This window comes from Penicillium chrysogenum, assembly GCF_028827035.1.
Source record: "Penicillium chrysogenum strain IBT 35668 chromosome Unknown utg000001l_segment0_segment0, whole genome shotgun sequence".
Taxonomy (NCBI): domain Eukaryota; kingdom Fungi; phylum Ascomycota; class Eurotiomycetes; order Eurotiales; family Aspergillaceae; genus Penicillium; species Penicillium chrysogenum.
The window spans coordinates 4,156,725-4,177,353 of record NW_026622749.1 but is presented as its reverse complement, the minus strand read 5'-3'; the positions used below and the strand labels follow the sequence as shown (position 1 = coordinate 4,177,353).

At 48.6% G+C, this 20,629-nt stretch overlaps 11 protein-coding genes across 11 annotated transcripts; 4 read left to right on the top strand and 7 right to left on the bottom strand.

Annotated features, from left to right (window-relative positions):
- Nucleotides 1-531: 531 nt before the first annotated feature.
- Nucleotides 532-2,511, top strand: N7489_001678 (uncharacterized protein; the record flags this gene model as incomplete). The annotated part of the gene is made up of 2 exons (XM_056707433.1): nt 532-638; nt 696-2,511. 2 exons carry the CDS (start codon nt 532-534, stop codon nt 2,509-2,511), a joined length of 1,923 nt encoding a protein of 640 aa, XP_056571735.1.
- A 621-nt stretch (nt 2,512-3,132) lies between these two features.
- N7489_001677 (glycoside hydrolase family 16 protein) lies at nt 3,133-4,371 on the bottom strand (the record flags this gene model as incomplete). The annotated part of the gene is made up of 4 exons (XM_056707432.1): nt 3,133-3,417; nt 3,476-3,899; nt 3,959-4,194; nt 4,246-4,371. 4 exons carry the CDS (start codon nt 4,369-4,371, stop codon nt 3,133-3,135), a joined length of 1,071 nt encoding a protein of 356 aa, XP_056571734.1.
- Nucleotides 4,372-6,504: 2,133 nt separating this feature from the next.
- On the bottom strand, nt 6,505-7,375 carry N7489_001676 (endoglucanase-1; the record flags this gene model as incomplete). The annotated part of the gene is made up of 3 exons (XM_056707431.1): nt 6,505-6,584; nt 6,655-6,875; nt 6,975-7,375. The coding sequence occupies 3 exons, from the start codon at nt 7,373-7,375 to the stop codon at nt 6,505-6,507; spliced, it is 702 nt and encodes a 233-aa protein (XP_056571733.1).
- A 1,469-nt stretch (nt 7,376-8,844) lies between these two features.
- On the bottom strand, nt 8,845-9,299 carry N7489_001675 (WXG100 family type VII secretion target; the record flags this gene model as incomplete). Its single annotated transcript, XM_056707430.1, has 3 exons — nt 8,845-8,884; nt 8,937-9,043; nt 9,096-9,299. The coding sequence occupies 3 exons, from the start codon at nt 9,297-9,299 to the stop codon at nt 8,845-8,847; spliced, it is 351 nt and encodes a 116-aa protein (XP_056571732.1).
- An 885-nt stretch (nt 9,300-10,184) lies between these two features.
- Nucleotides 10,185-10,453, bottom strand: N7489_001674 (uncharacterized protein; the record flags this gene model as incomplete). The annotated part of the gene is made up of 2 exons (XM_056707429.1): nt 10,185-10,292; nt 10,313-10,453. The coding sequence occupies 2 exons, from the start codon at nt 10,451-10,453 to the stop codon at nt 10,185-10,187; spliced, it is 249 nt and encodes an 82-aa protein (XP_056571731.1).
- An 872-nt stretch (nt 10,454-11,325) lies between these two features.
- On the top strand, nt 11,326-12,449 carry N7489_001673 (DUF3431 domain-containing protein; the record flags this gene model as incomplete). The annotated part of the gene is made up of 3 exons (XM_056707428.1): nt 11,326-11,717; nt 11,777-12,231; nt 12,286-12,449. The coding sequence occupies 3 exons, from the start codon at nt 11,326-11,328 to the stop codon at nt 12,447-12,449; spliced, it is 1,011 nt and encodes a 336-aa protein (XP_056571730.1).
- A 184-nt stretch (nt 12,450-12,633) lies between these two features.
- On the bottom strand, nt 12,634-14,309 carry N7489_001672 (F-box domain protein; the record flags this gene model as incomplete). The annotated part of the gene is made up of 2 exons (XM_056707427.1): nt 12,634-13,960; nt 14,014-14,309. The coding sequence occupies 2 exons, from the start codon at nt 14,307-14,309 to the stop codon at nt 12,634-12,636; spliced, it is 1,623 nt and encodes a 540-aa protein (XP_056571729.1).
- Nucleotides 14,310-14,845: 536 nt separating this feature from the next.
- N7489_001671 (GFA family protein) lies at nt 14,846-15,520 on the top strand (the record flags this gene model as incomplete). Its single annotated transcript, XM_056707426.1, has 2 exons — nt 14,846-15,345; nt 15,397-15,520. 2 exons carry the CDS (start codon nt 14,846-14,848, stop codon nt 15,518-15,520), a joined length of 624 nt encoding a protein of 207 aa, XP_056571728.1.
- Nucleotides 15,521-15,677: 157 nt separating this feature from the next.
- Nucleotides 15,678-16,669, bottom strand: N7489_001670 (uncharacterized protein; the record flags this gene model as incomplete). The annotated part of the gene is made up of 3 exons (XM_056707425.1): nt 15,678-15,788; nt 15,836-16,163; nt 16,230-16,669. 3 exons carry the CDS (start codon nt 16,667-16,669, stop codon nt 15,678-15,680), a joined length of 879 nt encoding a protein of 292 aa, XP_056571727.1.
- A 505-nt stretch (nt 16,670-17,174) lies between these two features.
- On the bottom strand, nt 17,175-17,834 carry N7489_001669 (DJ-1/PfpI family protein; the record flags this gene model as incomplete). The annotated part of the gene is made up of 1 exon (XM_056707424.1): nt 17,175-17,834. The coding sequence occupies one exon, from the start codon at nt 17,832-17,834 to the stop codon at nt 17,175-17,177; it is 660 nt and encodes a 219-aa protein (XP_056571726.1).
- Nucleotides 17,835-18,277: 443 nt separating this feature from the next.
- N7489_001668 (Zn(II)2Cys6 transcription factor) lies at nt 18,278-20,349 on the top strand (the record flags this gene model as incomplete). Its single annotated transcript, XM_056707423.1, has 4 exons — nt 18,278-19,026; nt 19,085-19,318; nt 19,419-19,702; nt 19,754-20,349. The coding sequence occupies 4 exons, from the start codon at nt 18,278-18,280 to the stop codon at nt 20,347-20,349; spliced, it is 1,863 nt and encodes a 620-aa protein (XP_056571725.1).
- Nucleotides 20,350-20,629: the final 280 nt, after the last annotated feature.

The following is a 20,629-nucleotide window of genomic DNA, read 5'->3' as shown; positions in this document are numbered from 1 at the left end:
TAACAATGGCTCTGTTCTGAGTGGACCGTATTGCAGTTACTGCGATAGACACACTCATAATAGAGGGCACAAAGGGTATTGTTTATGTTCAGACGAGGACTCAAAGAATTCAAGGGGATATTGGCGACAATGAAGACATAGAACCACAATGGTCATGTTTGGACAGTTCTATAACAAGAATAGGAATATTATCCAGTCAATCAGAACTCGTTGTTTGATTCGAGTCCAAGGGTTGCGTGTCGCAGGATAGTCGAGGAACAAAGAAATGTTGGCGTTTGACATTTTGAGTATTTATAGTCTTTATTGGCTTTGACTTTGTTGACTTTATTGGCATTGTCAAAATAAAATTGCAAAGGATCAATGTCTTTGTTGAAATAGAACACTCTCGAGTATTTAAGAGCTTCGATGTCCCGGCACAATCCTCATTCTTCATCACACTTCACATTCACAATCACATTCTCAGTATCTACTACTACCAGACTCATTCAGATCAACTAACTCATTTCGTTCATAGACTATCTTAAAACAACCATGCCTGCCCATCACCACTGCAACGCTCATGCCGGCCTGCCCCGGGTTTGGCTTGGTTGGGGTGAGCTGGGCAACCGCAAGGCTCAACTCCAGGCTGAGCAGAACGAGTAAGTGACAGAGAGAAACCCCCCCAATAAAAAGGATATATACTAACAATTTCTTAGTTACTTCGAGACCCATACCCCCGATTTCAAACTGCGACATCCAGACAGTCGCCGACGTGGCTGGGATGTTCACTTGGATGTCATTCGCAGGTCGACCCGTTGGATTGACTGGCGAATCCACAAGACTGGTGACAAGCAGAAGCTTGTTCTTCCTGATTTGGTACGTGTTGAACAGGTTGACAGCCTTCTTAATTTCTTTTATACAGGTGACTATTCGGTTGACGAAGCCGACTTGTCATATTATTCGGTCAAGGCTTGCCCTGGTGGCTGCGTGACTTGTCCCCAGATCTGTCAGCTCTTGCGCATTCACTTGTCCATGTTTCAAACTGCTCTTCATCTTAGGATTACTGACCTCCAGGCTCTTGCTTTCCGCAGATTCCGTGATCTCATGGATACTGCTCCTGCTTTCGTTTTGCAGTATGCTGTTCACGCAGTGTATAGTAGGAAGCCTATCCCTGACGGAAGCAACAGCTTTCAGATTACTGGATTAAAGTCCGTTAAGGATTATCGCCCTGAGTTGGTACTTCCTGCAGTCCTTAGGTATTGCGGGTATTACCGACTGAATCCTCAGCAGATCACCAGACATGGGAAGCGAGTCAGAATTTTTGGCGAGTCAGAGTTTGCTGAGCTCCGCCGCAAGAGTGCTAAGTTTGACAGACACCTGGCTCTGGGATTGTGGCTGGATACTATTGATATCTCAGTTCCGACGATTCAGTTCCCGGGTAACTCAGAGCCCATTAGGTCCCTTCATCCCTATATGCACACTCCACTGCCCTCACAGGTAGTAGACCCCAAACGGTCAAACTACCAGTATGTTACTTACTTGCAGCCGTTGCCGTTTAAGGACTTTAATGACCAGCGACTTTCTAACACACCTACATGGACCCCGTCGCCTTTACCCACCTCCTCCGGGTTTATTGTTACGCCGCAGACCTCGTCGAACACCACACAGACACGCTCCTCTTCGCAGAGCATGCAGACACGCTCCTCGTCCAACCAGAGCAGCCAGGCTTCAGTGCAGCAGACTCCAGACCTTCCTGAATTTACCCTAGAGCAGACAGAGGATCTCAGTTTCCTTAACGACCCTCTATGTACTATGGATCAACTCAACGCGCAATTCCCACAAGAATATTCCACAGGCCCAGCCGATTTCGATACTATTGACTGGCAGCACATGATGGGATGGAGCGCGACAGATGAACCGGGTAGTGACTTCAGCATGTTACTGAATGATGATGCTATGGGTGAACCCGATGCGACTGCATTGACACAGGCCATGAACTGGACTGAAGAGGACCTGAATAATATGGACTTCACCCAATTCTTTAATGATCACACAATGGACCTACAGTCTTTCGATCCGTCCTGTCTAGAACTACGCATGGATATGGATATAGACCAACGAGACCTAAACCCCTTTGATCTGGCCGGTCTACCTGATATCAACTCCTCCGGACTTACTTTGCAGGATTCTATCGACAGTTCATTTTTGACTCAACCCCAGTACACCAACTCGATTTTCCCGGTTATGGATAACTATCTCAATGTGCCTCAGGAGATTAACTTCCTTCCAGAGCCATTGGACTCAGGGATGTATACAGGCTCTACTGCTTCCAACCCGTGGATCCAACAGACAATCCAGCCAGCGGTCGTTTCTGCGCAGATGCCAGCTCAGCGACAGGCAGCTCAGTCCACGCCCATTTCTACAGGAGATAAGCCCCGTACATCGGTTTCACGTCAGAGGCAAGATTCCACTCAAACCCGGTACAATTTGAGAAACCGCCCCAGCACGGTTGATCTGACTGAGGAACTCTAGGTCTGATGAACTCAGGTGAGTTATTTACTAACATGGCTACCATTGCTCTTGAGCAGTATCCGTTCTTTCTTCTTTTTTCTTCTGTCTACTGTGTTTGTACGCATATAGAATTGTCTTTTCGTGTGTTTGCAATGAGATTATCCTGAAAGCCGAAAAAGAGATATCAATTGTCTATCATCGTACTATAATAGCATATATAGATAGTATGCAGTAGATAGATACATGTACCTAGGTACCTGGGTAGCTCCATATGTATCTATACCGACTAGATGTTAGCACGGACTCAAGATCAGTGATCGTGCTCAGTTCAGTCGTGCAGAATGACATATGCTCTACTTCATCTACCTCTCGTACTCTATAATAACATCGCTGCTAGAAAGAATGCCAGGTTTCCGAATGGCTTGGAGAGTTGTATTGGAGAAGGAAGACGCGCTCCTACAACTATCTATCTATCTAGCTATGAGGGCTCGATGCCTGGACCACATGAGGGGCCCACATGCATCCACAACAAAGGGGGAAGAAAGGACAAAGCAGAACAAATCTTAGATCTCCGCCCAATAAGATGGCTTCCCAATGATCAGGTCAACGTATCCATGGCAGCACAGATATTCAGCATATCATTTACTGTCTGTGAGTATGGCCGTTACGACGGTGCTTCCATGCAGAACGAGGCGTGGGGGAGACGAGTGGGGTTGAAGTGTACGAGCTTGCACCTGCGGAAACCGTAGCGTTGTTTGGGCTGCTGCCGTCCTGATAAACTTTCAGCGAGTTCACGCTCCAGTAGCTTTCGGCAAAAGCGGTAGGGTTATTTTGGACGTATGATATACAAGAGCTGCTCTTGGAGGCACAGCTACCGGAGGGCCAGACATCACCAGCCCAAGAGCCGCAGAAGGTGATGTCAAACACCTAACGGCTGATTAGAAAAGAATCGAATTACACGTCGGGGAACGAGAGCTAAACTTACAATCTGTAGCTCTTTAAAGTGTGAGTCAATGTCGCAGCTTCCAGCGAAGGCCGCCATAGGGCTACCCCAGCCCGAAGGGTCGGGGGTGCCCGTGCTAATGTCGGAGGGGATGCTGGCGCTCGGGAAGAACCAGACTTTGATAGCTTCACCAGTCCACTCGGTGGCATACACGCCGCCGCCGGCTTTGTTGAATCCATCGCCGTAGGACTGGGTGCTATTGCTAGTGATAGCGCAGCCCGCGTTGGCGGCCTGGCCGGATGCCTCGACGTAGCAGTTGCTCGTATCGACAGAGCCGCTAAAGCCAGAATCATCAATTGAACATCCGGGGCCAGTATGCAGTGCCACCTGGTTGGTGGATTGTTGATTGACGCCTTCAATGATGTCGATCTCGCCGTTGCTGGGCCAGTTGTCACCGAGCATCCAGCTGTGGTAGATTAGCGTACGGGATTTCTGTTTTATATCGATTGATTGGAATTGACTTACAATGCGGGCCAGGTGCCGCACACGCTGGCAGGCATGTGCTCCAGGTCCAGAATCACCAGTCCGTGGGTGTAGCTTTTGGTGCTGGACAGGCGCACACTCTGGCGACCAGGGCTGCTAGCAATGTTGCTAGAGTCAACACCAATGTACACAGATCCCCCAGAAGCCCTAATAAGGCCATTTTGGTTCGCGGTTGACCGGCTCACATAATCCACGTAGCCTTTCGTTGGGTCCGTGGCCTATGGCCGGTGCCAGTATAGATTGAGTTGAGCCATTTGTACTGGACGTACCGTAAAGAAGTCGAAATTGTCAAAGAACATGTCACTGGTGCCGTAGTCGTCCTGCAACTTGTACGCGGCCGTGGCGAGGTGCGCGAACAGGCCGACGGCCGGGATGAGGGTAGAAAAGATATGCATACTTTGAAAACCAAAGGGTTTCAAAACGGAACAAACAAAAAGATAAGGGAAAGTGTTCAAGAAAGAGAATGTAGTGACCAGAATGTACTATCAAAGGAGAGACAATGTGCTGAGGGAGAAAGTCAACAGGACGCAAGGAACTGCGCTGCTTAAATATCCGATGACATAGAAGAAAAGGTCTACCTACCTACGTGCCGCTGCCTGCATCCGCCCAACTCGACTTCGAGATTGCAGTGGGCCCTAACCTATGCCCAAAGAGTATGGGATGTTGAGGGTTTGCAATATCCTCACCTGGATGTTTCAGAATTAGATGCAATGCTCACGGGGATGTATAAACCTGTGACACTTCAATAAACATGCTGGTTACGATCTACAAGAAAAGTGCAATATAGAGGCAATTGGACTCACCGAGACCAGATAGTTTATCTCGATGAAACAAAGCCATGGCTGATCACTATTGAACTGGCCAAGGTGTAATATAAAGTTCGTCAATATAACATTACAGGGCCGCGGAAGCCACAGGTTATGCAACCCATCCTCGGAGTGCATTTACCCTAAAAGAATCCCGGGACCTCTGCATGCAATCTGCAGCCCGCGCTTGGCATGAGGCCCCAAGGATTTTGGATCCTTTGACCACTATTTAGGCTGGTTATTGTGAGGGATGTGGGCAATCTGGGATATTCATACAAAAAGAGTAAGATCAAACACGGAGATTGTCCGAGACACTCGAATAGAGTTCAGTGTAAAAGGTGCAGGAAAAAAAAGGTACAATATCACGTATTTCTGCTGTCAACCAGGACACATGAGGAGAATGAATAGTAACGTTCACTATCGGCGTTGCATAGTAGTGATCAAGTCCATAGTAAATTGCCAAGCCGCCGCGATGTCGTATATCAGGCTTGTCCCGGACCCACCATACTAGCATTGAACTAGTCTATATCAAACATATCAAACACTTGAGCACGGTAATATCTGGTAGAGGATTCACTTGCGGTATCTGTTCATATCTCGCGCTAGGCGATATTAGGGAATGTTCTTGCGAAAGTGGAACCGAACGCTGATCACCAGTGATCTTCTCACCGGTGCACCTTCTCCGCAAACGCCTCTTTATATCTACCTAGTTTATACTGGTATTGTCATATATTGTGATGACTCAAGGCCGTGTATTGCCTGCAAGCGGAAGGGGATCCCTTTACAATATAACTCACCAGTACAAGCAATGTTTGATTGTTATCTTTAAAGAGCTTTGGTGATCCGATAGGATTCAGTGCAAGTTACTACTCCACCTGTCGATCAGAATAAGAGTCTATTACAGAAACATTTAGGCTAAAAAGAATCCCGTAACAAGTGCGGGAATATTATTTCATCCTCAATATTTACTAAAAGCTTGGATAAAGTAGACAAGCGTCCGTTCCCCTTTAGTAAAAGAAACGGGATCGGAGGAATTGGATATTCGAGAAGAGAGTACTCGGCTGGTGGTTTGATCTTATTCTGATCTTATTCAAATTGCAAGTTTTTACATGCCCCGCACGTCCAGAATAAATTCCTGTCTCCGGATGTTCAGGCTAAAAAGATTCAAGTATGATTCCATCCGAGCCATTTATTAAGGATTGTAGGATAAAACAAGTATCCGTTCTCCACTGGTCAACGAGAGATAGATGATGTAAACCTGGCTTTGTATCGGGGAAGGATTTTCCTTCTAGCTCACATCTCAACTATGAGTTTCTAAGCATCACTATAATATTTATCGACAACCCTTGGCATTAGCTATGGGGGATACATATATTCTAGATTGAAGTTGGAATTCGGGTACCACCTGCCCAGGTGGGCTGTAGGTGTTACGCTATCCTCTATCCTGTTTTGTACGCTGAATAAGAGACCATACTCTCTCATAATGGATATGTATATTACCTATATAGTAACAAGTATTGCTTACACGAAGCTTGATACCAATGACAATACAATCTTAGTAGATCTCGTCCTTCGCTCTCCTCCCTGCATAACTCGGCCAACGCCCATAGCCGTTTCAAATTGAACTGTAAGGGGATTAGAACCATGATGGAAATGGAAATGGGAAACATTTGCATACTGTTTAGAACGGAGTATAATAAAGTCCCAGGGAATTGACACTGTTTATGCCACACTTGCAGTGAACTTAGAAACAGTCAGGGTACTCTCGCCACCAGTAAATGGTTCAGTGCCGAGTTGGACAACTAGAATCCGTCAGCACATCTTAGGAAATAATTATACATCAACAAGGGAACTCTGGGCTCAGGGACTTACTAAGAAGATACTGGCTGTCCGCAGGGTAAGAGAAGTTGTCGGTCAAATAATCCCAGAAGTCTTTGATGTCTGCGCCAAAGGATGTAACGGGGTCCGAAGCAACAAAGCTGTACACTTTCATGTCCCCGTTCATGCCATTCCAGATTTCCCAAGTCGTGCTACCCAAATCTGCGCTGCCCACCTGAGTCCCGATTGGCGTAGCACTCCCGTATCGGCCGAGCCTGATCAAAGCAAAAAAAGAAGATAAGATTCAGTAAAGCCTCGTGGAAGTTAAGAGAGGTAGGGATTGTAGAAACAATAGGTTTGACATAACCACGCACCAGATCATAAGCTCAAAATCACCACTGCTAGTCTCATGGTTGCTATCTGCGGCAGTGAAGAGATCGTACGCCACATTAGCGTTGATCTCTGTGTTATCATAGCTCCATTCTGCCGTGGATTGGATGCTGGAAATGTCGCTGACAAGCACGGGATCAAAGTCCAAACCGGAGTTCGCGTAACTCTTCACTGACGCGTCACCAGACCAGGTCCAGGTGGTGTGCCATGCAACACCTTTGCTGGAGATGGAGTCAATGTAGGTACACTGAGAACCGGTACCAGCGTCCTTTCCCCACAAGTTGTTGTTGACAATATACCCATCGCTTGAGAAGGCCTCATACTGCTTGCATAGCTGCTGGGCGGCAGCCGCAGTGATCAGAGGGATGATGTATGTGGTCTTCATAGTAATGCGAGGCTTGTCGTCGTCGTGGAAAACAAATACTGAGCAATAATACTGTGATAAGTTGGTGCGTCTGGATTGAGGATATGGATTTGTAGGCGACCTTTATACATTTCGCAGAGTCGGTTCGTCTCCGCAAAACATGACTCTCTTCAATCATCCAACAATTCCCTCCTTGATGTCAAGGAGCTGCCTCCGTTGACATCAAGGAGCTTTTTTGTGTCAAGCAAAGACTTAAACCGACAGGATAGGGTTTGAGTTGGGAAGGAGTGGGACTAAGCATCTGTAGATAGGGATGTAAATGGTCAAAGGAGTATTCTCGGGACATCATACACGGGCCGGTCAATTATCGGACAATACTGAGTGTTGGAAGTGGAGCATTGGTAGGATGATTGTTTCCCAAGAGCAAATGAAACTTTCACTAGAAACGAGTTGGACTCAGGCACCGGTAGGTTGATAGAGATCGACAGTAAATGGATCCCGACCCTGTTTCAGTAAGACCTAAGGTACCTGGGCCAATCAATTATCGAAGACATTTGGAATGCCAAAGCGGAGAATCCTTGCGGGGGTGTATCTGATAAGGCGAGAATCTAGGGTCATATAAATACTGTAGGGCTTTTACCGTCTTCGCGAAGACGCCGAAGCCTGGACCGTGAACTGGAAACAGCTCGGTGCAGACTTATGTATCGGCAGAGTGAAATCCTATAGTCGCGACATTGTGGAATATTCGTCGACTTAGCGAAGAGGCCGAGGCCTTGACCGGGGCAGCCAAGCCTAACTAGGCCTCTGAGTTCGGAGCAAGCTCCTTGTTAAATCAGGGACCCATAGCCCTGCTCTTCCTGAAGCTAATGATATGTTCGAGGAGGATAGTGACTACCAGGTTATGGGCATTCCGCTCGAGGAGGGGATGAAGATCATACGCGGGCCGGGATCAAAGCCGTATCTAAGTTACGAAAAGACTCTCCCGAAGGGCATCGGTCTGGATGATCTAGTGGATGGTATTAGCTAGGCTTGCTTATCGTAATTCTGCAATGGTTCTGACATACCAGTTACTAAGTATAAGTGGTCGCTTTTAGGTATGTCGGTGTGGCATTCGTTTCGGAGCCCTAAGTCGAGGTATAGGTCTAAGTCTCTCTCGGGAGTTTTCTAGCTATTTGGCGTTACATCTCTCTCTACTTCAATATTAAATTTGTTTCCTACACGATAATCCAAATTTTCCTCTAATGAGTCTAGACGGACTCGTTAGACGAAATTCAGATTTATTCTGCTTGCTAGGGATTTATATGGATATAATATTACAGCCTGAATGAAAGAAGCTGCCATTTTGGTGAAATTGCTACAATAATCTAAGTAATTCGTCGAGATAAAAAATGTATTTGTTAAATCACGATTATCCGCTTTGCAAATGAATTCACGATTATCAGACTCTTAATAGGTTTTGCTTAGCAATGCCACTGATCTGCCCTAGACCTCTAGCCAAACCTATCCGCATTCGATTGCTCTGTCTCCTGGCTGGTGAGGGTTAGGTCCGATCTTTATAAACTGAGCTGGGACGGAGACTTACTATGACTCTGTCGCTCCATCCAGGGCGCTGGCAATTTCGGATGCAACGTCGGTGACCTTAGCTACAGCCTCCTGTAACTGACCCAAAGCCTCAGCCAGGCTTTGCTGCTGCCTGTAAGTAAGTGTATATTATATGTCCAAGACGAGTGTCAAGACTTACGGCTGCCTGTCCGCTGAAATCAAGAGCCTCAAGCTGGTCATTAAGATTGTCAAACCCACTAGCCGTGCTGGAGGCCCAGGATTGAACGTTTTGGGACAATTGTTTGACTTGTTCAAGGTTGAAAGACATCTGTGGAGCTGGCGCTGGGGCGGCGACTGCCAAGGCAGCGAATAAAGTGACTGGAATGATCTTTGAGAAGTGCATCTTGGAATAGTGATTGAGGTGATGTGCTGTTGTTGATGTTGATGATGCTCGAATCCGACTGACTGTCTTTGAACAGGCTTATATACCGGGATCGGAATCAGCAAGACTGTTAGCGCCTCCCCCTGGAGCTATAATTACCATGCAGGCTGTGCTCCTTGAGACAGCCTTGGCGGCTTGGCTTGCATGCAAGTCTAAGCTGAATATACAGTAGCAGTTTCTTAATGGTTGTGACCTCGTATTCTCCAGGGGCTAAGCCGCCAGGCGCGCTCCATAATTCCAGACTGGAGTGTCGATCTCAGCCTTGCATTTTCAAGTTTAGGGTGCAAGCGCTAAAGATTTTAGAATAAAAATTGCAGAGCCCGTTGCGCTACGACAACGTAATGCAGTCACGCTTTAAGACCATGATGATCAGTATATGTTCTTCGGCTTGATACTCGAGGAGCTCCTAAGTCGATATTGAGGGATTGAGGACTGCGACTAAGCGATTGTTATAAAAATGGAAAAAAAAAGAAGACTGATCCCTCGAGGGCGAGACGCCTCCAGGGGAGGGCCTAACGAAGCGGGCGGCTACCCCCGAGTTGACTGATCAATCAACGGAACCAATAGCATCGTAGCCACTGCGTGCCTCGAATTGACCCGTCAGAGTACCAGTGGCATACGCTCAGGAGTAAGAGAGAGAAGCCTCTGGCAGATTCGAGAGACGGCAAAAGAAGAATCACGCGGAACCGGCTCCATGAGGGATTGCAATAAGACACATAACACAAGCACCAGACCAAACGGACACTGTTCTACGGAAAATCATAGAAAAGTTCGCGGAGATTGAAACCTCCCAACCAAAAGTACCTCTATCAAGAAGTGCAAGCCAGACATGTGGAGACATCCAGACTACGAGCGGAGATCACGGGATTGCGCGACGAATTGTGCCAGAGGGATGAGGAGCATAATGACGAAATAAAGCATTATAAGGATACACTCGTCCGCGCGCAGAGGGAACTGGAGGCAGTTAAATAGACAATGGCAATGGCAACGACAACGAACATAAAGGGGATGCACCTGCAGCGGTCACTACGAAGAGCTTCGCGCTGAGCTTCGCGCTGAGCTTCACTCTCCTCGTACCGCCGTGACAAGTCCGAGTACAAGTCGGAGTTGGGCATCGTTTGTGTCCTAGCCATCGGTGATCTCGGCCCATACCCGGGCGGCCCGTATCGGCCTTGGGCTTCCTGCTGTGACACTGGATCTAGGCTCTGCCGGAGTGTATATAAGAACGCTGGTTGACGACCCTACGCGGGCACGGGACAAGATCCGTACAGCCCTTCAAGACGTCGTGACAAGAAGTGGCAGAGGAAATCAATTACGTAGGTACTTAGATAGGTACCTAGGTAGTTCTATATGTAATTAAAGTGTACTCCCCAGGCACATGGAAATTACCAGATTGAGTTCATTGATCCATGGATAATCAGCACTAAAAGTGGGTCCAAGGGTGCATTGGGCACATGTAACATGTGACGGATGACTAAGGTTGTGATGGAGCCTGCAGCCCTGGAGCCATTCTTGGTGATTTGCCAACTAGCCCTGGAGGTCATATATAAAGTGTCAGTTTATCCAAATGACTTGTTTCCAATATTCGATTATCCCTGAGGCAAATCAATCCGTGAGGTAATGTCGGTATATACTACAGTATGTAGTACTATGTAGTAGTATACATCGATATACTGAAACCATTCGACCCGGGATATCCGCTTGCAGTATTAGTCCGCTCAGCCCTAAGTTCCAGATCTTGAAATAACTGTGGATACAAATTGAATCATTGCCATTCGTGCCATTCGTACCTTCCAAGGCTTTTATGTACCTTTGTACTTGTATTTAGCCACTGTTGATATCTCATGTAACCATGGAAATGCAGTCCGCTACGTCAGTGCCTGCCCTGATATATTCTTACCATCCCGAGGTCTGACCTGAACATTACCTGTCTACTGTCTATTGTCCATATCTGTACCTCCTTGTCCCTCTATATACATACAATGCAATGAGGTCGTTATATTCCCCGCTTCGGGCTTTCGTGTACCCCCGCGATGCCGGTGTCCCACCACGGTCGCGGGTCTTCATTTACCTCGGTCTAACAGTGACATTCCTGCTTCTATCATATCAGCTGATTCTTGACCGAGCGCCGAATATACGCACAGGCTGGACATCTCTTCAGGGTATCATCGTGGCCGGAGATGACGATCGCTTCGTTCCGGATCTTATACCCGCTGAGAAGGAGTTGGTTTTCGCCGCTATGGAGGCTAGCAATATGTCCTGGGTCGAGGAGAATCTGTCAGACTGGAAGACGAATATCTATCGCGCTGATGCGAAACACAAAGACGTTGGTTTGACTGTCCCGGTAAATAAGGGCAATGAGGCTATGGTATATCTGACGTACGTTCCGGATATTTCAATCCCAAACTTCTTGCCATACTAATTGCTCTCTGGAATAGCTATATTATTGATCGTTACTGGTCCCTTCCTGAAGTATCTGTCTTCCTGCATGGCGGCCGTTACCAATGGCATGTCGATAACCCGCTGTACGACTCCGTGATCTCTGTCTCCCATCTCAACCTCGACTTCGTCCAAGAGGCCGGTTACGTCAATCTGCGCTGCGCATGGAGTGTAGGCTGTCCCACGGAACTCGAGCCCGCTCGCTATCTCCGCGAGAGACCAGAAGACAGTGGACATCCCACCGCGGTCGAGTATCCCGATCGATTTATGGAGTTGTTTCCTCGCACCGAAGTCCCGGAGGTCGTCGGGACGCCGTGTTGTAGCCAGTTTGCTTTATCCAAGAAGAAGATTCACGAACAGAGTCTTGAGCAATACCTTCGTTTGCAGCGGTGGTTGATGGATACGGATTTGGACGCGGGCATCAGCGGGCGTATTTTGGAGTATTCATGGCACAGTGCGTCTCTCGTTTGCGCTGAGCTCTTGATCTCTTGCTAACGGCCGTTTACAGTGATCTTTGGAAAACCGGCGCAGTATTGTCTCGACCAACGCGAGTGTTATTGCCGGACATACGGTTATTGTAATATGACCGACAGCGACATCCAGAAGCAGTGGGTATGGCGCGGTTTACAGCTGCCAGAAGGATGGCCAGAACAGAGCGAAACCGTGGACTAGCCACACATGTATATTCGATTACGCTTGAATGAACGGAACATTTCCCTTAAGAGACCTGACCTATGTACTCAATCATCATTTCATGAAGCGCAGTCCTCCCGCTAGACGCACTTTTGACCCCAAGCGAAATATCTCAAGGCACGGACCATTCCACACAGTGGGAATCCATCCATATATAAAAACCTCACCGCCATATATCCTGTCTACTCGATCGCCTTTGGTGTCCGTGACTACTCATAGGCCGCTCTTCATCAGCCGGAACAGCCAGGAACCCTCCGAACCCGTTCCCGACGAGCACGCTTTTGCGAGCATCGCCGCCCCAAGACCGGTTGAGCTGGGCCTCGTGGAAGCTCACGGGGCGCGTCCTTGAGTCGCGACGTCCGGCCATCGGGCTGGGGTCGTACGGGGTGAAATTCCACTCAAACTCATCCAAACCCTTGCTGTACACATTCAGGGGCTGCGAAAGACCTCCCCGCATCTGGGGCCCACTTTCACCACCGCCGAAGAGTCGGGGTGGGGGCATGAGCAACAGTGTATCGGGAAATGAGGAATCACGGACATATAAATCCCGAAGGGCTGGTAAGCTTCGCGACACCAACGACGAAATAAGGTAGGTATAGTATGAGGATACCACTGGTGGCATTCCATGATTATCGGTTTGAGATGTGAGTTCATAGTGTAGAAGATGCAGCGACTTCGACGCCATGGGAGGAATCTGCTCTATGGGGAACGAGCGAGTCACCTCCTGAATGACAGAAAGGCTCTCAAGCCGCGGAGCGGCGGAAAGAATATAATGCAGTTGCGACGGGGCAACGCCAGTAGAAGATAAAATCAAAGCTCCCAAAGTCGCTCGGTTCGCTGGCGTGGAAAGGAACGCGGCAAGCCCGCTTGCCGTGACATTAGGGGTATCGCGAAGGGTAAGAGACTGAACGGACGGGAATGGCGGGAGAGGCACGTTCACTGCAAAGGCGGAATCGTCAAGCCAATCCAGGTCTTCGAGGGTGAGTTCACGAAGATGGGGGAATGAAGCGAGTCCGTTGCGCAGAGTACTGGCCTCCATTTGAACCCCAGATAGCTCCAGCACCTCCAAATTCACCCATAGCTTGGATCCCGGTAGACGTGCGAAACTGCCTTCGGCACCTTGGCGATAGGCCATCCGACGTAACTCGGGGCATCGGGCCATCAACTCCTGTTTCAAGGGTAGACATGATGGCTCGTCGCTGTACAAACCAACCGGCAGGTCAACAAAGCGGAGATTAGGAAGAACGGAGATAGTGCGGGCCACGTTGGCTTTGTTGGCTTCGCGGGTCATGTATGGCATTCGGAGCGATAACACCATATTCCCTAGCCCCTGTGACTCTCGCACCGTTCGCATGAACATTTCTAGACGGACTTGCGGGGCATCGATGGGATCGCCATTGCGGTCAAAGAACGAGCGGCGTTTTCGCTTGGCGGCTAATTCGATTTCGAGTTCGCAGTAATGGACGGGGTCGATTCGGACGTTGGTGTAACTAAACAGAGGTGTGTTAGTCTCTCACTTGGCAAAAAGACCGGGGTCTCCCACAGAAGCGCCCGCGCATTCAAAAACCACCGCTTGTTCACGAGGGTGCAGTGCGCCAGGTCGCGCATGTCGCACAGCATACAGCCATCGCTGGCGGATTCCTCGGAGGTGCCATATGTGCTATCGACGGTGTGAGGACAAACAAAGGAGAAAATGCGTGTCAATACTGGCCGAGGTAGCTGTTGGGTGTAATCTCGGCCGGGCACGTTAACGCGGGGCGATGGCGGGTCGGTGGTTTCCCGGTTACTTCGCCGTGAGCTTCGTCGTGAGCTTCGTCGCAGCTTGTCAAAAAGACCCATTCTGACTGGGAGGTGGAAGAATGTGAATGTCAAAAGAGGGGAGATGACGGGGACAAAGCACGTTAATGCAGGGTCTCGTGGCCCCCCCCTTCAGCCCCAGCCCCTAACATGAAACATCCCCGGGCGTTTCAGTCCAGTGGGTTCCATCACATCCAGGTATATCGCGAAGATCTTCTGGAAGAACTTGGGACACAAGAGACAACACGAAATGGCATTTTACAGGTCAAATATTATGGAGAAAGACAATTCAAAGCTGACAGACTAATGAGAATTCACATGACATCACCAAGTCAACAGCGTCATTTGGAATTCCTGACATTCATTGGTTTCAGTGGATTATCTAGGTGAATACTTACCTATAGGTAGTTATGGACATCCAGTCCATCCCAATTCCGTCTTGAATTGGACCTATACATGATTGGTCGTGGACTGACATCATCGTGGTTCTCATATATCCCAAGGGCAGAGACAGAAGCAAAACACTCACTCACTTCAACCACCTCACATCAATCCACATACTCCCGAAACTACACATCATGACTGAAATAAGTCGCAAATTTAGCGATCCTCTTCCCTCCCCGGCACAAACCAACACCCTCCCAGAGTCCACCCCCGAAGAACACTGGAAGCACCTCCCTCCATACGAGGTGAAATCCGGGGAACAATTCGGTCCAGTCCAATGGCGCGGAAAGTGTTTCTGTGGAAAGATAACCTATCTATTGAAGCGAAAGGAACCACTCAATGCCAAATACTGCCATTGTCGTGTGTGCCGGGTTACCCACGGAGCTCCGGTTCAGTGGTCGGCTATTTTCCACAAGCACGAGATGTTATTCACCAATGGTGCGAGCGGTCTGGCATTTTACTCTACTACACATGGAAATCGGGAACATATGTTGCCTACCAAGGTGTCCTGTGCCAATTGTCGGACACCTATCATGGACGAAGGCCGGAATATGTGTTTGATCTTCCCTCAATTGATTGAGGTCGAGGGATCTAGCCAGGAGCAAAGAGAGAAGAAGGCCGTCTTTAAGCCGAGGTATGTGCGGTGTGCTACTACTCCATGAATTCAGACTAATGATCCTGCCAGATGTCATATCTTTTACAACTCACGCATGACAGATTGTCATGATGGTCTCCCCAAGTGGAGTGGTATGGAGAGTTCCAGTGTCCCGATGGACGACGAGGGTATTCCAATTGAAGTCGAACAATGATTACGAGATACACCAATGAGCCAAAGATTCACGGGTATGTATCATTATGGGGCTAAAGAGGGAGTGGCCAAAGGGACCTAAAAGATTTGATGATTGTATAATAGGTAACAATTGGACATGAATATGCATGATCTTCCATCGAACCTTGTAGTTACCGCTATGAGGCCTCGCACACACCAGAGTGCACCGACACAGGGTCACTACTCGCGCTGCCCCAATCAGCAGCCCCAATAGCCTTACCAGCCTCCGTACTATCGTCGGCTCGGATCTAACCAAACATGAGTATTTGCTCCGCTTGCAAACGAATAAACTTACATAGAACTGTGGCTCGACAAAGTACCACCAATCATCGCTCCGGAATGCATTGTCCAGTGACTGACTCGCCGGATCGTTCCATCCGGTATTGCGGGTATCGAAGTGAGCATGCTTCGACCACGAGACATAAACCTTGGGATGGTCATTATTCTGTACCCCGCTCGGCTCTTTGGCGTTTCCGGCGTTGACTTCCTCCGTCGTTAGAGTGTTTTGGATATCCCCCCAGGGTAGGCTGTGGTACCCGCTATGCGCAGAGAGCAGGGCGCGTGATGGCGCCCACATATTGCTGTCATCTCGAGAGTGGATGATTACTACTCGCTCCCAGTCGCTGGAACAGATGTTAGAAATAGGTTGGAGAAGCGGTATTTCACTCGCTGAAGGAAGGACCACCTACTAATCATGTCCAGTATCGATGCCAACGAACTCTGCGCCGTCTTTCTCGTAAAAGAGGTTGTACACGACGCGCACCTCGTTATCGCTGCATTTTTGGTATGTATAATAAATGGGAAATGCAGGTCCTGGATTTCCAGCATCAACATCAGGATTGCGGCAATTACACCCGACGTCTGGGTAGTCACACTGCGGCGCACCCGGTGTCTTGTGGGCGTCATCGTAGACATCTGCTGTGCTTGGTGAGCCTCCATATGCCCAGGTTGGATAGCAGGATGGCTGATTTAGGGCTCGGCCAAAGAACCACATCGGCGCGTAGCGGTCTGCTAGATCTGTGCCGCCTGCATTGAGCAGTGAGCCCATCTCATCATCTGTTATCTGCGAGAGAGCTAACACATGGCTGGCGATCAGGACCGTCAAGCTAGCCCCTAGCTTTAAGTGCATGGCTGGACCTGTTGAATTTTATAGAATTGCGATAGTGATTCGACATTCGAAGTGGCGTTAATACCTCTAAATACATACCTGGAGACAGCTAGCATAGCTGAGAATATCACAAGACTACTCCGTACTGAGCGACGTATTTCCAAATGAGGCAATGAGCTGCTAAGGGTCACATCGTGGCATGCGGGTCTTACGCTAGCCTCGGAGTACCCCGAGATATCCCGCACGTGTGTGCTGTAGATTATCCCAGTCGCCAAGCCGGAGAGGAGCCATGTGGGATACCTTATCCTAGGGGTATCCTATGGTACAACCTTGAATCACCATGAGTGCAAGTTGTACGGAAAAGCTGAGGTTCCAATACAGTTTAGTCAATTTAGGCATTAACCTTGGAAGAATGCGGGAAAGAAAGAACAGCGCTAACTATAGCTTTGGCATTCCGAACCTCCCAACGTGTTCGCCACAACTCTGACATTCCGATTCGCTTGCTCTCCAGAGAACTGCGACTCGATCACTTTGTAACATGTCTGCTCAAGACAACCTGCTTTCCATTCACATCACGCGGCTCATAAGCAAGAGCTGCAAATCCGGCTTCGGCTATGTCCCTGCCGTAATTCTCCATGACCCAATGAGCCATCATGTCCATTCCGGCGCATGCACCACCGGCAGTCCAAAATTTGCCGTCAACGACCCAATTCTTTTCTGCCGTCCACTTGACATTTGGTCCAAGTTCCCTCGCAAGCTCCATGGCTTCGTGGTTTGTCGTGGCGTTTAGGCCGTCCAGGAGACCCGATGCGGATGCAAAGATTCCACCGGTGCAAGTGGTGAATAAGATCTTGACTTCATCGGCTCGGTCGCACACAAAGCTTGCTAGCGCCGGCGGGATTGCTTTGAGATAGTCTGGCGAAGGTCCACCAATTAGGAGGTAGTCAAGCCTTGGACACGTAGATATGGTGGTTGTGGGCAGGGATCTGAAACCTGTGCCATGGACTACAAGTTCCATTTCCTCGCCGATATAGTGGAATTCGATATCGATACCGCGTTCAGCTATGCCGGGATTGCCGAATCCCCTTAGATAAGGAATAGAAGAGCTGGATAAGACATCCACGGGTCCTGCAACGTCCGTGAGTTGAAATGGTATCATGATGATACCAAACTGGATGGGTGCCATGGTGGGTGGATTGCTTGACAGAGGATGGTAGTAGATATGAGAGATGAGGAAAATCTAGAAAAAAAAAGAAGAGCCGCCATGAGACCGACTCTTTAAATGCATAAACAAGGTCCACCCCAATGATTCTTCACTATTTCCAACTCTTTGATATATCGCGGAACGGAGGTAGAATTGTACTTCTTCCGATCCATGGATCCGCTCACTGGTCCACGGGTCGACAGGTCAGACCCGGAGACCTTAATTGCGGCTTAGTCAAATCGCGGATCGGAGGTACCAACTGCACGTTCCGTTCCGTTCTTCACCTCCCAACAGCCTCCAACAGATGAGTATGAGGTCTTTTGACTCATTTTGTTGTTTTCCGTCCCGTTTTCCTCCGAGCTGAGCTCAGGTCTCCCACAACCTTGGCATCCCCTGCTTTTCTTGCCTATCAGGAAATAGACTTAATGGGCCGGAAAGTCAAGAGCAAGGCCTCCCAAGCGTGTGAAACATGCCGCTCGCTTAAAGTCCGCTGTCTCCCCAGCTCCCAGCCTGATACGTGTCTAAAGTGTGCGAACTCCAAAAGAACTTGTGTATTTCTGGAGCGGCAACCGCGGCAACCGCGGCAGCAAAAGCAAAAGCACAGCTCAAAAGCCCGAATTCGTGCACTGGAGTCGAAGGTCGATAGCCTGGTTGCTTTCGCTAGCCAGTCCCAACTGATCCACGGGCAAGGACCTTCACAGCGCGAGGTGGGGCTTTTGGAAAATGCCTTGTCTACCTATAGTTCGTCTTCTGGCCATGGGGTACAAGATTCCACGCCCAGTAGCAGCAGCCACGATAACAGCACAAATTTAAACCCGCTTGATAGGGCTCCCTATAAGTGGGATGGCTATTCTAAAATCAGTGGCGTATCGTGTCCTGAGCTACTGCTTGAATGCGGTCTGTCTCTTGATGCCGCTGATGGATTCCTCAGTCAGTTTCGCACCATGACCTCTTACTTTCCATTTTTCATGGTTCCCAGTCACGCCACTCTGTTCACAATGTGTAAAGAGCGACCTTTCGCTCTAGTGGCAGCGTTGGCGGCAGCGACCTCTTCAGACAAGAAATTGCAAAAGTCCCTTGGTGACAAATTTAGAACCTGTGCTCTCCACGCCGTTATGGCTCACAATGAAAGGAGCCTAGATCTCCTGAATGGGATTCTGGTGTACTTGGCCTGGTAAGTAAACTATACCCATTTAACTCTCTTGGTTCAACTTTGCTAACCGATACATTAGGTATCACTTTTATTATATCCCCAAGAAAGAACAGTTCAACCAACTGCTTCATATCGCAATTGGCATGGTTGGCGACATGGGCTTGAACCTGAGACCTGCCGAGGCAATGAATAGAAAGATAGGACTTCGATTGACACATTATCACAAATTCTCTACACCTTCAGCGAACCACGATGAATTTTTTAGCGGAGAGGCCCGTCGTGCATACTTGGGATGCTTCTATCTCTCGAGGACGTAAGTAGTTCCCCAAACAAAGCTCTTCGATTTCGGTTCCTATTTTCCTGATGGGCCTATCATTGCCCACGGAGAGCGTACTAATTAACGCCGTTATTAGCATCGGCTGGCTCACAAGGAAGCCAAATAGTATCCCATTTCAGAGCTATATGCTTGAATGTGCGAGATCGTTGGGTCAAGAATTGGAGTATCCAACGGACGCATTGCTTTTACCCCTCATCCAGCTTCAAAACATGGCCGAGGTGAATCACCACAGTCTTTCAACTGTTGGTAACACTATACGTGACCACATGGATGGCCTAGATCTTGAAATGAAAGTCCAATCCTTCCAAGCCGAATTTAAGCAGTGGGAGCACTCACTTCCTCTCATATGGCAGCAACCGAGTAAGCTTACTTGATCAAAGAACCAATGCAACCGATGCTAATGTGTCATAGACGGGATGAGCCTGGCTTGTGAGGTTGCTGTAATGCATGTCTACGAGATGGATCTCGTCAATGTCTCTCCAACGAAAATGCGACAAAGGGTGGATTCTTTGAAAGATCCACCAACCTCGTCTTTTACGTCTCAAAGTCGACTGGAAGTGCTCTTTCTCTGTTTGAAATCAGCGGGACAACTTGCTCAGAATTTCCTCTCCATTCCAACATCTGAATACGGCAGTCTTTCTTACGCAGAGTGGTCCGGCATTACATATGCTATCTTCGTCATTTATAGACTAACAGTGGGGATTCCCCAGATTCGCGACTGGGATGTTCGAGTTGCGCGAACGACCGTTGACTTTGATTGCGTTCTAGGTGCATTCTGCAATCGCTTCAATAGTATATCACTTGGTGATGAGGCTATGTTGGAGAATGGAGACTTGTTCTCGATCATGGGCTCAATATTTGAAAACATTAAGCAGAGCTACGACCGGCTCAAGCTACTGCCGCAGAAGGATAGTGCGGACGACACCAGTCCGGTCCATGCGACTAGCTTTCTGCCCTCAACCTTCGGACACCCACACCAGCATCCGTGCCCTACATTCCAGAACTGAAAGGGCACACCGGGATAACCTTGGAATATCCCAATGCCACTGTGAGAGATATTACATCACCGGTCTGCAAGAATACTGTGGGGCAGGATACTTCCGTGCCTGTCAATCGCGTTGCGCCAAGTGACTTCGGTCAAGTTGTGATTTCTAATATCGGGAGTCACCGACTCGGAGAGGCCCGGTAGATGACAGAAATCCCTCATTATACTCCATTGGAGTGGAGCAAATACTTTGTAGTGCCCTGAATAACATCATAGTTCACTCGCACATACCCCGCGTTATG